This window comes from Pectinophora gossypiella, chromosome Z, assembly GCF_024362695.1.
Source record: "Pectinophora gossypiella chromosome Z, ilPecGoss1.1, whole genome shotgun sequence".
NCBI classification, from domain to species: domain Eukaryota; kingdom Metazoa; phylum Arthropoda; class Insecta; order Lepidoptera; family Gelechiidae; genus Pectinophora; species Pectinophora gossypiella.
In genome coordinates, this window is record NC_065433.1 from 2,754,016 (window position 1) to 2,772,072 (window position 18,057).

The 18,057-nt window shown below is 38.7% G+C and overlaps 1 protein-coding gene across 10 annotated transcripts in view; it reads left to right on the forward strand.

The window, feature by feature from the left end:
• The window catches only part of LOC126380054 (basement membrane-specific heparan sulfate proteoglycan core protein-like), a 275,688-nt gene that overhangs the window by 214,801 nt on the left and 42,830 nt on the right, over positions 1–18,057 (forward strand). For all 10 annotated transcript variants that reach the window (XM_050029212.1, XM_050029218.1, XM_050029216.1 and 7 more), the window contains 19 exons: positions 8,456–8,589; positions 9,141–9,234; positions 9,521–9,658; positions 10,079–10,333; positions 10,728–10,924; positions 11,441–11,562; positions 12,189–12,408; positions 12,746–12,925; positions 13,061–13,203; positions 13,499–13,667; positions 14,018–14,232; positions 14,383–14,598; positions 14,887–15,159; positions 15,430–15,544; positions 15,869–15,966; positions 16,253–16,489; positions 16,826–16,916; positions 17,210–17,331; positions 17,683–17,860. In XM_050029212.1, coding sequence (XP_049885169.1) covers positions 8,456–8,589; positions 9,141–9,234; positions 9,521–9,658; positions 10,079–10,333; positions 10,728–10,924; positions 11,441–11,562; positions 12,189–12,408; positions 12,746–12,925; positions 13,061–13,203; positions 13,499–13,667; positions 14,018–14,232; positions 14,383–14,598; positions 14,887–15,159; positions 15,430–15,544; positions 15,869–15,966; positions 16,253–16,489; positions 16,826–16,916; positions 17,210–17,331; positions 17,683–17,860 — 3,197 coding nt within the window. The remainder of the gene's footprint in view (positions 1–8,455; positions 8,590–9,140; positions 9,235–9,520; positions 9,659–10,078; positions 10,334–10,727; positions 10,925–11,440; positions 11,563–12,188; positions 12,409–12,745; positions 12,926–13,060; positions 13,204–13,498; positions 13,668–14,017; positions 14,233–14,382; positions 14,599–14,886; positions 15,160–15,429; positions 15,545–15,868; positions 15,967–16,252; positions 16,490–16,825; positions 16,917–17,209; positions 17,332–17,682; positions 17,861–18,057) is intronic.

An 18,057-nucleotide genomic window follows, 5' to 3' on the forward strand; every position in this document is an offset into this window, starting at 1 on the left:
AATTGACAATGTCTAAGACTAGTGGTAGCTTTTTGTATGTAAGTACAATAAGTACATGGACACTTTGATGAAAGTGGAAGCGAAAGTGGTGTGTCAGGATCTTAGTAAGTAGAGTTCTGTGGTCTCTGCCTACCCCAACGGGAAACAGGCGTGATCTTATGTGTGTATGTATGGATAACTAAATTAACACCTATATTTGTACAATCTCATTACGACAAAGGCTAAAACGGAGGTAAGCTTATGTCTCTGGTTTTAATACTATCTACGATTATTTCATAATTTGTTTAGTAAATGGGCTATTATTTTATTCTGGGTGCCATGGTTAACTTATTCGCCAAAAAAATTTTTTTTTATTTATGCTATTGTTTGTTAATATTTCTTACTATTATAAGAATATTAATATTTGAATTACATTTTACAGGAATTTGCAGCGATGTTTACCAATTATTTTTCACTTATTTTTATATTTATACTAGGGAGGGTGCAGAAAAACAACAACTGTGTTACTTTGTTACATTATGTAGTTTTATTATTGAGAACGTTCACATTAAATTCAAACCTTTTTTTTTTAAATTAAGATAAAAGATTTTTGAAGTTATATTATTAAATCACGAAACATTTCAGTCTAATACATCTTTTTATGGTTCGGTTTACCACTTCGTTACCTAATTTTGATTTTATGAGATAAACTTTTTTAATAAAATAGAAAACAATAGCAGTTCAAGCATTTTATTTATGGAGGTCATTTATATATTAAAAATAATCAATAAAAGTCAAAAATTTTAAAATATACTTAGGTAGTTTTAGTTCTAAGTCTGAAAATGTCTCCATAAAAATGGGGGACAAAAAAGTAACGCAGTAGTTTAGTAAGTAACATAATGGTAAACTTTCCGCATCTATGGTGTTTAACTTACTGAAAACAATTAAAAACAGAATACAATTAAATTGAAACCATAACAAATTAAACAAAACTCTCTTAGAATAAAATAAAATCAAAACTTCTCAAAAAAACAATATTAAACATACATTAGTTTCTGTCTGAGTCAAATATATTTAATGGGACATCAAATTCATTCAATTCGTTTTCAGCAAATGGAATTCTATAGTCTCTGCTTACCCCGGTGGGAAATAGGCATGAGTTTATGTATGTATGTCATACATACAGGCTGATGACGATTCATCAGCCTTACGACGCCCACTGCTGGGCATAGCCTCCCCCAAGGATCTCCACGACGATCGGTCCTGCGCTGCCCGCATCCAGCGGCTTTCCGCGACCTTCACCAGATCGTCGGTCCACTTTGTAGCGGGCCTATACTGAGCGTCGTCCGACACGTGGTCGCCATTCTAGAACCTTTCCGCCCCAGCGGCCATCGGTTTCCCTCGCTATGTGTCCTGCCCACTGTCACTTCAGCTTTGCAATTCGCCGAGCTATGTCGGTGACTTTAGTTCTCCTGCGGATCTCCTCATTTCTGATTTGATCGAGCAGGGAAATACCGAGCATAGCTCTCTCCATTGCCCGCTGAGCGACACCGAGCCTCCTCACGAGACCCATAGTAAGCGGCCACGTCTCACTGCCGTAGATCATCACTGGCAACACGCACTGGTCAAAGACTTTCCTCTTGAGACACTGAGGTATTTTGGACGAGAAGATATTCCGCAGCTTCCCGAACGCTGCCCATCCGAGTTGGATCCGACGAGAGATCTCTTTCTCGAAGTTGGACTTACCTAACTGGATTATTTGTCCTAGGTAAATGTACTGGTCTACAACTTCGAGTGTAACGTTCCCAACCTGAACTGGAGTGGGTGCGACATGGTCATTGGACATAATTTTTGTCTTTGCCATGTTCGTGCTAAGACCCACTCATTGGGATGCGTTACTGAGATGCTCGAGCATGGTGTTCAGGTCTTCCAGGGTCTCAGCCATTAGGACTATATCATCGGCAAATCGAAGGTGCGTCAGGTACTCGCCGTTGATGTTGATGCCAAATCCTTTCCAGTCCAGAAGCTTAAAAATATCCTCCAATGCAGCAGTGAACAGTTTCGGAGAGATACCATCTCCCTGTCTCACTCCTCGCTGCAGTTGGATCGGATTAGAGCTCTGGTTCTGTTCTCGAACTGACATAGTGTCATTTTGGTAGAGGTCCCTTAGCACTTCGATGTACCTATGGTCCACTTGGCACCTCTGAAGAGACTGCAACACCGCCCAGGTCTCGATCGAATCAAAGGCTTTCTCATAGTCCACAAACGCCAAGCAAAGTGGCAGATTATACTCTTCGGTCTTCTGTATAACCTGCCGCATCGTATGGATGTGGTCTATGGTGCTAAAGCCTTTTCGGAAACCCGTTCGTTCGCTTTCCGTCTTAACGGCATTGATCACAGAGACATGATTGAATATGTGCTTTTTCGTCGACATGATAAAATCGATCTCGTTTTTATAATTTCCACTGGGACTTATTCAGGTCCATTTGCGGGTGCGGGCTTTCTGAAGAAGGAGTTCATCATATAGAGGTTCTTCTTATCCATAAAGTGCGCCAGCATCCGGCCTCTGGTGTTCCGAACCCCAAATCCAAATTGCCCTACTCTCAGCTCGTTACCGCACCGCTTCCCCAATTGTGCATTAAAGTCCCCCATCACAATCGTGTAGTGGCTTTTATGGCTATGCATGGCTTTAGAAATCTCCTCATACATAGTCTCCACTTCGTCATCGTGGTGTCCCGAGGTCGGAGCGTATACCTGGATGACAGTCAGCGAATATCGAGATGATATTCTGAGTATCAGGCATGCTACCCTGCTCGAAACACTACCGATGGTCAACACGTTGTTGACTAGGGACTTGTGGACGATAAACTCGACACTCTGTAACGAAATAATTATAAATTAAACTATTATTTAACTATTAAATTTGTAAATATTGAGCAAAATCTTTGAGTATTTCCACTGCGTTACGATGGCTACAACTGCGTTACATTTCGCAGTAACGCAGTGCATCGGTAACTCAGTTGTAGAAACCACGTGTATTCTAAAATAACACTCATATGGTAATTCATTTTATAAAACAGATCGGGTACAATAAATATTTGCTCCTTTTTTTAAAGATATAACGTAAAAGATTATTCAATATTCAAAAAACTCACCTATCACAGCGGTCACTCAGCGGTCTCCCAATTAATACACGCACCTATCCTGCCGGCGTCCTCGCGACTGACTCGGCGAATTTCAAAGCCACGCACTCCCCCCGCTCCCCAATAATATTTGATTATATGTTATACGACTTTTGGCGCAAATGCATACAAAATTCTAATTTTAAGACTCAGTTTCGTATGGTAACATAGTGTTCGTAATTTTTCGGTTTGCCGCGGGGACACAATAAATATTTTGGAATAATTAAAAACTGATAAAGGAAAATAATAATTATTATTGTTAAAGTAAAGATTAAATTACGTGTTATTACCGCAAATATTACATTTTAATAGCGTCTTGAAGAGTTTTTAAGTAATGTGTGTTTATATGGAGTAAATATATGAGAGGGACAGTGGAATTTTGTAGGGAAACAACTGCGTTACTCAAAAGTACAACTTAGTTACCGTGTTTTTGGTTAAATTCAAATAATTTTGATAAAAACGTGGAATATAAAAGCACGAGTATAACATCAGTAATGTACCAATAGTGTAATTATTTAAAAAATAATTGTTTGCTTTATAAAAATCGTGTTTGAACGTGAGAGACAGGTTATGGGACCCAAAATAAAATAATAGCCCAAATATAAATGGGAGGTTTTCTTTTTTAGAATAAAAATATAAAAATAGTTCTCAAAACCTCGTTAGATGGCGCTTATCATTTATGTTACTGGGCCATTGCTAAAATAGAAAAAAAAACTTTTATTTAATTTAGGAAATAAATAAAAAAGGCAAAGACTTCTTATTTTCATTCTCTAGGGACATTATGTAAGATTATATTTTATTTCTTCATTATTTGTTTATTTCATTTCGAAAAGAAAAACAAATAATAAAACGTTCCGTTTCATGCGGTAACGTCAGTTCAGCAGCTAAGATAAAAATAAAAAGAAAATCCCTCATTATATTAAAATTAAGTATAAGATGTTCTTTTTTCATCGCGTATAAAATTATTTTCTGCGCGTTCATTAGAGTGGAATCTCAGAGAAAGGACCGTAAGGGTGATTTCACACTACAATTCCGATCCGAATCTGAAGTGGCCGTAGAACCCGTAAATTAAATACGTCTTTTTTAGGATTATGTGTGCCATTTTACAATAAAATACCAGGGGAAATTTTGATTTTTTGACATAAAATAAATTTAAAATTCACGTTAAGCGTACCTTATGTAAATGTAAAGAAAACTGAAATTATAATAGTAAAATATAATCAAATCAGATTACCTAAATGATAAAAATACCTGGTAATGTCAATGTGTTTCTCTAGTTATTGCATAACTTGTAATGTTTTTACTTTTTTATCAAAACATTTTTTTGTGATTACTTCTCAGCCATAACATCTTGCAAAATGGCGTAGATTCAAAAATGTAAAAATGTACCTTTGACTATATATCCATGATTAATTACTACGTAATGAAAATTATATTTTTCTACTATCCGACATTTGCGGACTTGGATTGGTTGTAATGCGAAAACTTCCTATGGAGCGTCAGTATTTACGAATGGCAAAAACATTATGCAACATCTGGAGTTTATTGCCCGATCTAGTCAACACAGATCTAGAATCAATGCAATCGGGTAGTTTCTTAGGTCAAAGATAAATTATGTGATTACTAAATAAAGACTGATCTAAAGTGACAAGAAACGGTTTCTTTTCTTCTATTTAACTTATTTTTAATTTTAATAAAGAAAAATACAATAATAAGTGCGACATTTTGTCACGTTTTTCTATGACGTCACAGGTTGCTTTTTCATACAAAATCCATTGTAATAATATATCGTGTTTTGACGTTTAGTAAAAAGTCGCTGATTTGACTAGTTGGAAACTACCCTATTCTGATGTTCCGTCCGTTCTAATTGCGCTCTAATGCACACGCATTTTAACTATTTGTTTCCTCTTGTGGTGGTGGTCGCGCAGATTTTAACAAATAAACGCTTTCCTCGGATACGTAGGTACTAAATAAATAAAGCTTATCATCAAAGAAACGAATCACGTCAATTGCTTTTTCAACAGAACATGAGTTTAAATTGAATTTTAATTTTGAATTTGGAACAATAATAGGCAGTTAGAATTAAAAACTTTTTAGTAGCCTTTTTTATTATTTTTAATAATCGTTGCGTAACATAAATTTCGATGCGTATTATTCGATTTTTTGATGAGAAGTATTTACTTAATATAATTATCATACGATTGTATCGTAGTGTATATAGGTCATATATCAACATAGTCTGCGCACATGTAATAATCTTCTTTGTTGTTTCTTTCATGGTGGTGGTACAGTCCAAGCCGGTGAGTTTGTGTGCCTAAAATAAAATAATTTGGGTACAAAGCATTGTGGTTTCCATAACATGAACTTTTACAGATTGAAACATGGGTTTTACATTTACCATCATACGAATAACACGGCAACTACCTACACACTAGTGATGTAACGAATATTCGCATTCGCATTCGCATTCGCGAATATCCGCAAATTTTTGAATATTCGCATTCGCATTCGCATTCGCAAAATTTATGCGAATACTTAGCGAATGTTTTAGCGAAAGTTCATCTTGAGCTACATTAGAGTGGTGAAAATGTGTCGCTTTCTTTTTACATTTGTTAATGGCTGCAATGATTGATTCTTGTGACTTAAGCCCTTCTTTAACAACAAGTTGGATTTGGTGCGATGAACAATCAATGTTTTTAATGCTCAATAAAGAAATACCTTTTTTCATGTTAGTGCCACCATCTCTTACAATACATAATACGTTTTCTTTGGGAATTCCCCACGATGACAACATAGTTTCTAACTTTGCCGCTATATTTTCTCCTGTATGTCGCCCATCGTTGAATACTTCTGCTTTCAATACAATCATTTTTCGTTCAAAATTATTGGTAATTCCGTGACAAGTGAAACTTATACGAAACGTCAAACCTATCAAACATTTTAAGCGCGCTTTTTTGACATTTTAAAATATTCGCATTCGTATTCGCATTCGCGAATGTTGAAGATAATTATTCGCAATCGCATTCGCATTCGCGAATGTGAAAAATCCCACATTCGTTACATCACTACTACACACATATATGATTTGATAATTATCATTTTATTTTACATTACATTATTTAATTTTATAATTAATGTACTTATATTTCACTTTAGCTCCATGAAAGTGTGACGCAATATTTTGTTCCATCTTTTTTACGATAATTCCATTGCATGATGTACTTATTACAATTAATAGGTTTGAGTTTTTTAAAGACGTTAACTATCTAAAACTGGGTTTATTTTAATGAAATTTTTGATAGATAATTTATTCTAATATTATTAACTGTAACACTACATTACGTTTATACATACTTAATTGGTTTTTAGTCTTAAGATTGACACGTTAATTTTGAAAGCACATAAATATGGTACACTTCAGAAGCACATAATGTTTATCGACTTAACATAGAATAAAGCAACACCATGGACGCATGTTACCACAGTGTAGAAAAAAGAAAACATAAAGTAACAGTTTTAAATTAGCACGATTTAAGCTGATTCAAAAGTATTCGTCAGTACGGGACTTAGTGGCGAAGAATGCATGAAGATCTGCATTTCCCTGATGCCCCTATCTCATTAGTACACCATAGTCGTGCCAACAGCGACAATTCATTCGTTAATCGGTTGCCGGCAGCAAATCTGCAGAAACTAATGTGGTAGGTACCCTTAACACATTCAACGCCACGCAAAAAGCTTAGCGCAGATCACCTGCGTGCCACGTTATCAATTTTGATTTTTTTTTCTCGCAAATTATCCATAGCTTTTAATTATTAGTGCAAATAAACATATGTCTCAACGATTACGACTATAATAAAACATTGACAAAAAATTCAAATCATGATTTTGCCTGAGGGTCGCGTGGCGTTGAACGTGTTAATACAACTGCATACATTTTGTTGGCGCCACCATAGTTTCCTAATGAGATATGGCTATGGGGCAAAAATTGTATCCCGGTGAAACCGAATTCGCATTTAGCAGGTAGTTCATACAATCATGTACTGTTTTACATGTTTAATAAAAATAGCACTTGTCATTGTCAATTACATTAAGAAAATGGTCATCATAATCATTGATTGAAATGGTCATTATGTAGACTCATACACGTCATCATGGTAAACAAATTCTAATATTGAATGCTGCATTTTGTCGATGATAGAAGTCTGTTCCAACTGTGCCGTAGGTAGTTCCCTAAGTCAAAGATAAATTATAAAATTCTGATTACTAAATAAAGACAGACCTAAGGGTGACAAAATAACGTTTTCTTTTTTCTGTTTAACTTATTTTATGACTTTTAATAAAGAAAAATTTAATATTAATTGCGACATTTTGTCACGATTTTCAATGACGTCACAGTTTGCTTTTTCGTACAAGTTTCAAAGTAATTTCGTTTTTTGACGTTTAGTAAAAAGTAATTGATTTGACTAGTTGGAAACTAGCCTATTATAGGAGGACTTGGAACGATCTTAGGTCTGTGGCGTTTTTCGTCCTTTAAACGACACTCTTCGACCTTAGTCTTCCAGGTCTTAAGCCAGCAAGGTTCTCCCAGTGCTCTAATTCCTCCTGCTATAATTACACATATAACTTAATTCGACAGTGGTCCCTACAGGCACCTCCTAATTATAAGTTATACCCGTCATTTTCTTATCCGCCGAAAGGGAAAGGGACGAATGATTGACAACTGTCACAATTTTAAAAGAAATTAATAACCCGGGCGAATAAAATAGACATCTTGCTGGTATGAAACCCGTTTGACGTGTGCTGTCAACTTAATTCTGTCTAATTATTAACCAATACAATATTTTGGGAGGCATTTTAAAATTCCTGCCTAAACTTTACGTGTGTTCCATAAATTGTATGCATGTCGATTACCCGTCCCTTTCCTTTTCGGCGAATAAGAAAATGACAGGTATAATTTAACTTATAATATTAAGATGGTGTCTACTGGAATCAGCACCAGTTCTGTACCCAATGTGGTTGGGTTTTCAAAACGTAGGTCGGTTTTGCTAATCACATTCGAACACACGATAGAAGATACTGATTTCTTTCCAGTAATTATGCTCAATAAGCAATAAGCTCGCAAAAACATGAGACTTAAACGTAGTTGGCAAGGATTGGATGTATTAACTTTATATCTCTACCTACTTCGGGCATTACTTAAAGTAAAACAGTTTGCAACAGACTTCGAATCATTAACTCCACGTCGGGTTTGACGCACTTTGCGTCTTCGTGGGTCTTATGTGGGGTTGTTATAGGTGGCGATGTGGTGTTCCAATGTCGTGACGAGGGCCCCTTGCGAGCGCCAGTCCGCTGGGTCCGCGAAGGAGGACGACCCCTGAAACCTGGCTCCACCGACAGAAACGGACGCTTAGAAATGATCCAAGTGTCTGTAAGTTACCCAGGAGACTTATTCCTAGGGAATCAAAAAGGCGACATTGAAGCGATTCATCTAAAAAGCAATATTGCAATTTGACATTAAAATGCTGGCAACATCCAACAAATTATATTTTTTACTTTTTATAGTACTTAAATATATTATTCGTCTACAATCGACTGAACGTATGTCCAGTATTATGTTCTCCAATTAAAAAAAAGCAGCAAAAAATAAAAAGTAGCATGGTAAATGCTGCACCGACAAGAGCGTAGCTCTTAAATTGATGATGATGAATTAAAAAATATAACGTGGTCAATTCAAAGTTGCCGTATTCTTTTTACCATCCTCTACACACCAGCGCATCAACATCTGTGTACGACATGGTCCTTCGAGCCGGATATAAAAGTAACTGCGTAATGCCAGCTCATGTTCAAAAGCAATATTGCTATTTGAGATGACATGTTTCGATGTAGCGTTTTGATGTAATAAAGAATTTGATGAATAGGTAGTGTATTTTAGTTTTACACTTTATTATGTGCCTATGTTAAGTAAAATTTGTTTTATAGATGGCGGATGGTGGAACTTACATTTGTCAAGCACCCAGATATCTTGGCTATCCTGGTTCTGAACTGAGAGTCCAACTTACTGTCGATAGTAGTCGTAAGTATCCCTGTTATTTTCTCAAAATTGGCAAGATTAATTAAAATAATGGGTACAAGTTACAGTAACAACACTATAAATAGGATAAAGATAGAGTCAGTAAGTACCTACTTACTTTGATTTTTGAGTAAAAACAATTTCAATTTAGTTTAAAGAGCTTTATTCTCATAAAGACAAAAAATCAATTTATTTTTGAATACTTATACTTACATGGAATCCATTGTCCATTGTTTATTTAAGTAAAGTAAATATTTTGCGTAAGTACTATACTTTTCTGTTCTTCCAGCTCCCCCTGCCCAGTCTCCATCCTTTGGCGCATGCGCAGCCTGGCAAGCTACTTGCGGTAACGGACAGTGCATCGCAAAATCAGCTGTATGTGACGGCAATAGGGACTGCTCTGACGGATCTGACGAGGACAACTGCAGTAAGTTTCTTCTTCTCTTCTGTTGCTTGTAAAGTCAATGACCTACCTCATTTACCCTGGCATTGTGTTAAGCGCAGTAAATGCTGCGACGGGCGCGTCAACTGCCTCACTGATCGCTCCAACGAAAGAAACTACCCATGAGATTTGCCAGAGCTTTTTGTCTGTGTGGACTTTCAATAATAAGGACACATTTGTCAAAACTCCCTCTTTCTTCTCTGTGCATTTTAATTTGCTAGGTCCAAGGGCCTACTCATTTTTGTGGGACAATCCAAAGTATTGGAAACTTCTAAAAACTTTGACTTTACTTTATACTAATCTAAATCAAAAGATTTTTCTACTGAACTCTATGAATCCGTATTGGTGAGGTAGATAAGGGTCCATTCAATTTTGGTCAAAGAAATCAATCGTGTCAACTTTCAGATCAAAACGGCATGTGCGAGCCAAATCAGTTCCAATGCGCGAATCGCAAATGTGTGCTGAAGACTTGGCTGTGTGATTACGAAGACGACTGTGGCGACAACTCTGATGAGAAGAACTGCGGACCCTCCGTCGTTGCTCCTGGCGAATGTCTGCCTGTAGAGTTCAGATGTAGCTCCGGTGGTCAATGCGTGCCCAAGAGCTTCCACTGTGATGGACAAAGCGACTGCTTGGATGGATCCGACGAAATTGGCTGTGGTAAGTTTGACTAAAGTTGGGTGTTTAGAATACTCCGCAAAAATTGTCGCCCCTCAGTTTATAACCTTGTATCAACTAAGTTTCAGCGATCCATATTATGAAGTTTAGGACACAACAGAAATATTCTCAGATAGTAATCATACTTACATTCATGCGTCAGCTTTAGAAGCAATTTAATTTTCATTAAATGTGTTGTGTTAATATAACGATTTAATTCTTCTTCTTTTAAGTGCAGCCTGAGAATACTTGCTATAACCGTAAAACCTGTGTTGTGAATGTAATTAAAATCTATTCGATTTGCGTGGTTTTACCAATTTCCTTTTTTTACTTTTGTTTGAAAGACATTACTAAGTCTTTAATTATAATGTGGTGAAATTTACTATCTCTGTAACAGCACCGGTCCACGTAACAAAGCCTCCTCAACCATCAAACCTGCGACTGAACCCCGGCGACACTCTCACCCTGGTCTGCGAAGCTGTTGGTGTCCCCACTCCTCTAATATCATGGCGACTGAACTGGGGTCATGTACCACAGAACTGCACATCTACCAGCGACCGAGGAATCGGAGTCCTCACCTGTTACAATATGCAGGTATATCAATAAAGTCGTTTTTCATCGAGCTAGCCCAGTTGGGAATGTTTCGAGGTGTAAAATCGGTAATGGTGCTTCTCATGATTCGATTTGAAGCATTACGTTACAACTTTCCTTAACCTCTTCATAACGGTTCTGCTCCCCCACTGATATGACGCTTGAATCTGTAACGTCACATTAAAGACGAATGCTCGCTGTGAGAACACCTGAATGTATAACCCGATCGAATCAAATGGGCATCTTCTGTCAAGGACCATGCGTAACTGCGAAGTATCGATTCCCTTGGGTAGCCCCCAGGTGAATTATTCCTGGTCAGAAACTGTTGGCTATTGCGTTCTGAATATCTGACAGTTACAAGACAATGTCTGTGTTTAGCGCACTGCCATTTCAGTGGCTCTATCACTTATTTTTTTCTAACGGTACATGAACATTGCAAGGGATATTGCTCGTTTTAAAAGTAAGTAATACACGCCTTCCTTAGGAAGCATATGAGAGTATAACATGCGATGTTTGCAGCCGGAGCACAGCGGAGCGTACTCTTGCGAGGCCATCAACAATAAGGGTACAACCTTCGCATCGCCAGATTCCATCGTCTACGTCAACAAAACTGATGTCTGTCCAAGCGGCTTCTTTAACAGGTGATTTTGGTTGAAAAATAAACACCTAACTATCTAATCGCTAGGCATATCATTTCGTGGTGCTTTGCGAATGTCTAAAAGAAACTTCGTCATTGTCCATTCGTTAATGAACCGTCAACGTGAGCGGAAACTAGTACTAGTTTTTGGAGGACATGAACCAAGGGCTTAAAAAGACCACATAATATCAATATATCTAAAAAAGCAATATTGCTTTTCGACGTTTCTTGACATTTATACACCTACTTTTATATGCGCAAATGTCACATTAAAATATTACTTTTTCAATGAAGTACTTGTAAGCGGCCTTTTAACCCTCCGACATGCAATATCTAGATATAGACCGTCGTTGATGGTTCGTTAACAAAGTTTGGCAGACGACAGTTTATTAGTGAATTACACGCTCGCAGACCCGTTTATCGATTCACTTGAGTCATCTACCTTGACGGAGTAAGAACTCACTTGATAATATTTTCTGTTAATGCGTTCACCTAATCAGATAGTTAAAGCACACTAACAGATGAACGAATTATTTAAATAAAGAAATATATTTTTTACGTGACGTATCATCTATGATAGTGTGTTGATAATTTAAAATTTTAATTATGATTGTATTTCGTAATTTGCAGCGAGGCGCGATCAGAGAGTGAATGCATCCGTTGCTTCTGCTTCGGCGAGTCGACGCAGTGCCGCAGCGCGGATCTCTTCACGTACAACATGCCCACCCCTCTTGGAGAAGGTGGCACCAGGCTTACCGGCATCAAACAGAACTACAACGGAGAAATCCAGATCGATTCGCAACCCGTTACTGACCAGTACTATTATCAACCGCTCAGGAACGGCGCCACCGTTAGTAAAGCTTTGATTACTTTACAAATCTACAATTTATTAACTCTTCTTGGGTAGTTTTTAACTCTTCTTTTGCCGACTTTTCTTCATACCGTAGTCAAAAGATTCGTTAATTTCCAAGGGATATTATTACTGATTTCCCAAGTTGCGCTGGGAGCAAAGATATTGTTGCAGCACATTACTCGAACAGCTTTAAGCGAATTTCTAATATTTACTTAGTATGTTCCAAGGCTTCCAGGAATTTACTCTTCAAGTGGCAAAATTGCTTTTTGATTACGAACTATTTATCTTTTAAGTTTAATGTCGGGCTACACTAACGACTTTTTTCTTTATTTAGGTAACAAAACTAGCGAACTATTGGTCGTATGGAGGAAACAGTGCGCACCCGTACCTCTCTCTCCCGGAGACTTACAACGGCAATCAACTGACGTCATACGGCGGTCACATTAAGTACCGTCTCTCTCCCCATTCACCACGATATGGATCTGATGATGGACTCCCTGATATCATCATTAAGGTAATCTTCGTCCAATTTTAAAAACTCTATAATGTATGTCATTACCAAGTTTTTCTACAAACATCGTCTTTTACTAATTTCACAGTTATATATATATTTAGCAAATAATCAATTCAGCCAAAATATAATTTGCAGGGCAAGTACCAAAACTTGGTGCATCATCACAGAGGTGACAAATCCAGAGAGACGTACATTGAAGCTCGTTTGACCCCAGAAAACTGGCAGAAGACCAGCCCGAATGGACTGACTCCGGCTACAAGAGAAGATATTATGATGGCGTAAGTAACTTCAATAAAATTATACTATGTATTTGGGTGATTATTGGTTGGGTTAATTATTTATCTTCTATCTATGAACGATTATCAAGAGTCGCTGCGTGAACATCATGTGGATCTGCTCAGTCCGTTAGGGATGCGGGCTATTATTATGTACCGACCCTGCTGCAGAGATCAAAAATTTCCCTCCATAGGTGGTTATTGCTATTGCCCATTTTGAGCTGCTCCTCTCTCCAGGTTTGGCACCCTCAGACATTTGTAGCCTTCTCTATCAAATTAAGTTACCAAATTCTTGCAGACTTGACAACATCGAGAGTATCCTTCTACGAGCTGACTTGAACAACGCCGGAGTAAACATCACGGACTTTAACATGGAGTCTGCGCAGCACATCAGCGTCGGTCTCGGTCCCGCCAACTTGGTTGAAGAGTGCACCTGCCCTCCTGGATATGAAGGACTTTCTTGCCAGGTAAATACTTTGTAAATGGTTTACATTTTTATAATTAGTCTCTGTTTTGGAACTGCATAGTGGCAAACTCTGGGAACCTTTTTATTTCTGCAATCACTAACGTACAATCTGTACGAATTAACTTCATAGAAACCATACACGTATCAAGGAATTTGCGTACCAACGGGATGACGGGATGGGAATATAATAGAAACGCTTTGCCACTTGGCTAGGCCTTCAGTCGCATTTTTTGTTAGAACAACACAATTTTACTGTAAAACAAATGTGACATTTTAAAGCTTACCCGTTCGTTTGTGCTTGTACTCAAAATACAATATATATTTTTTAAATTGTACCTATTTTGTCACAAGAAATGCGCATCAGGATACGCCCGCGAGAACTCTGGTCCTTGGCTGGGCAACTGCGTGCCAGTACCTCTGGAGTGCCCTGCTGGTACATACGGAGACCCTGGCAGCGGCTACGGCTGCAGACCCTGCCCCTGCCCACTCACTAACCGGGAGAACAACTTCGCAAGGACCTGCTCTGTCGGGCCTCGAGGCAACGTTATCTGCGACTGTATGACTGGGTATGTCGGTTTATATTCTTAGATCATTTCTAAAGGACCTCAAGTGTCATGATTGGATTTTGGACCACATAAATGATGCAAAATAGAATATGGTCGAGAAACAAAAAAAGAAATTGGAACAGTTATCTCATACGTATTTAAACGTTTCAGCTATGGTGGTGAGAATTGCGAGTACTGCGAGCCTGGTTACATAGGCAACCCTATGATCCCTGGAGACTCGTGTCGGCCGCGCCCGCAGAGCAACTGCAACCCAGTGGGCACCCTCCTTTCCCCCATACCAGACGAGTGCCAGTGCAAAGACAACGTCCAGGGACGCTACTGTGACCAGTGCAAGAACGACTCCTTCTACCTGTCTGAAGACTTTAGGTAAGCAAGGTCAAATCTGGTGTCAAATGACAACCCGCTCAAACTTCACAAAGTTAGTGCTACTACTAATGACTAAACTGGAGATTTTAGGTGTGTGAAAAATTACCTATTTCTACAAAGAACTCTTCGTGACACTAGCGATATACTTTCGATTTCTTTTTTGCTTTACAAAAAAACTAATAATGACTGAATCGGATTCATATGTCAGCCTTATACCCTACCTAATCTTAGCCTTAACAAATGATAAAGATTTTAGCGAATCTTATGAAACAATTGCGCTGTTTTCAGACACGGTTGCGCTCTGTGCTTCTGCTCTGGGGTCTCCCAGACCTGTAGGAGTAGCAGCCGCCGCAGGAAGACTACCACGGCCAGATTCAACACCCCACAGATCGTGGAACAGGTTCACATCTACAACAGCGCCCCTACAACTCTCGGGGGGAACGTTAAGTACAACGCGCCGGTGCCAACCGACCTCAGACCGAACCTGCTCCGAGGGCAACTTACACTCTCCGACTACGATCGATCAAGACCCTCGATTTACTACTGGAGTCTGCCAATTAGGTAATGCTGTCCCACTAGTTGCCGTATTAAATACTCACTGTCAGTCGTTCTGTAATATCAGGATTTCCTCATAACTCCAACTTAGCGTTGTTTTATAGATGCTCAACTCGACGATGTTAAATTAAAACTTGATTATATAGTATCTTATACTTTATAAAGAAAACTTACAAACAAAAAATTACAATGACTTATTCACTGGGTCAAGCGAGTAAATTCCTGATACTGCTTTACATCTCTAAATACTAATATTCAACTTGTTGTTGCTCACAGCTTCGCGGGCGACAAAGTGACGTCATACGGCGGATATCTGACCTACACTCTGACCAACGTACCTACGAGCAGCTCCACACCTCGGAACACCGCCGCGGACGTACAGCTCATAAGTGTAAGTATTCTTGTCTAGATACTTCTTTTCTAATCAAACTCATCAGAATCCGATGAGCTGCTTATCATACCGGGGAAAAGTTGTCTAATACATTATGTTCACTCCAAAATAGAGGTTGCAAAACCTCACCAAACATCATAATCCATCTAGTAAGACTTGGTACCAAAAGTGGCTGCAAGTTGGAAAGTCACATTTGTATAATCGTCACCTTACCGTTAGACAGAACGGGATTTAAATAAACTTCTTCAACATGCTCGGAATGAATTTGTAGACTAAAAAGAATTGTTTACTCAAATTTTACTCAAGAAGTTACTATACTTTCAGGAAAATCGTCTGACCTTCCATTACTTCGGAAACTTCGCGCCCTCCAACGACGGAACGTTGAACGCCAGCGTGCAGTTCCTCGAAAAAGGATGGCAAAGGTATATCCTAAAACAACGACATATCTAGGAACTTTCATAATATGAACAGCCTATATTCGTCCTTCTGCTGGGCACAGACCTCCTGTCAACTCATCAGGACGGAGTATACTCCACCACACTATATAGGTACATAAATACGAATCCCGAAATGTTGTTTTACTGTTTTATTTGTTATAATTAGGACTGATTTTAAAAAAATTGCCCTGTGAAATAGTTTTAAATAAGATCTTCTGTTTCATATTGAAATGAACGCTTTTCAATTTGATTTCTGTAACAATTCTTCCAGGCCCGACGGCAAGGAGATATCTCGAGAGCATTTCCTCCTAGCCTTAGCGGACGTGAAAGCCATCCTGATCAAGGCTACATACTCCAGTTACTCCCAACTCGGTTCTTTGGAGAGTGCTTCCATCGATACTGCGGAGGAGACCGGCAATGGCCCGCAGGCCCTACACGTTGAACAATGTGTGTGTCCTGAAGGATACGTCGGCACCTCTTGTGAGGACTGCGCTCCTGGTTTCACGAGGTAATTTTATGTTTAAGTACTTTTTAAAACTACCAGTGTCAATTGTACATTCTATCGAGTTTAATTTTGTAGTTGGGATCACCAGTGCCCAAATGCAATTTAGTACTTAATTACTATATTTTTTGACGTGATTTATTGTAAATTACCCGCAAATGGAATTAAGACAACAAGAGGGTTAAAAAGGCCTCATCGAAGCAATTCGTCTAAAAAAGAATATTGCAATTTGACATTTGCGCATATAAAATTAATTTGGTACTCGAAAAAATTAGATCTTCCTAATGAAGTATTACAATTTGAGCCTGTGTTATATGTAAATGTGTTTATTTGTTTGTATAGGAGTTCCCGAGGCCTGTATCTCGAACACTGTGGTCGCTGCGACTGCAACGACCATTCGACCAGCTGCCACCCTGAAACCGGCGTTTGTTATGTATGTCCTCTCTATCGAATTCTCCATAAAGCCTCTCCCTTTCACACCATTCTTTCAGGTCGTGTTTAAGTCTCATCCAAAGCTTTACGACACACAAAACACTTTATATTGTTGAGTTATCATCGCCACAAAGTGTCAGATTGTAGGAGACACTCCAATCTTTTACACTGTCAATGTGTCACAATATTTCGCTGCCTGTAACACCGTAACTAAATATTTACCTTTTTTATATTCATTATTCAAACGTTGATGGAATCTAATATACCAACTTACTTAATTGTTATTATTTTCAGGACTGCAAAGACAACACCGCTGGTGACAACTGCGAGAGCTGCAGACCAGGATATCAGAAGGATGCTTATGGCAACTGTGTGCGTTCTTACGAGCCCACTCCTGGGCCTAACAGGCTTTGCAGGTAAGAAGAAGACGCTGGTGATGTTGGCAGAACATTTTTTTCCTGACACGTGTCGCGGAACAGAACACCATTGAATTCATGTGTCTTTCTTCTACCCCCTCTACTTTTCTAACTCTATTTGGCGTAGACTTCAGTTTTAAGCCTTCACGGTAAAACAAAAGGCTCTGAGATATAGTCGTGAGCTTATGATGTTATTATGTTATCACTGTAAGTCTCCCCCGTACAGGATCTGATCTGCGTATGTGTCAATTCCCATCGAAATCAGTCCAGCGGTTTAAGTGTAAAAAGATCAGAGACTTAAGGCTCTTCTTCCTCGCGTTGACCTTACAATTATACTTTTTCTTTGTACAGTTGCGACGAGCGCGGCGAAGCAGGCCCATGCGACTCTAGAGGCTTATGTCAGTGTAAACAGAACGTTGAAGGAGAGCACTGCGATGTCTGCAGACCTGGTACCTTCGGTCTGGACCGCGACGAACCGCTCGGGTGCCTTTCCTGCTACTGTTCAGGCGTCACTACTGACTGTCATGAGGTAAACTTTTGCTCTTTTGATAAACTTTTGTCGTTGACAAGAATCTTATGGCATTTGGGTGACATTAACAGGGCGGCGTTGGGGACATTACCTTCTAATTAACAAATGCCAGAAACTGTTATTTCCTAGGAAGAGTACGATGCTTTGTCTGTGGGCACGGTGTAACAACTTGTTGCAGTTGATAAATAAATATTTTC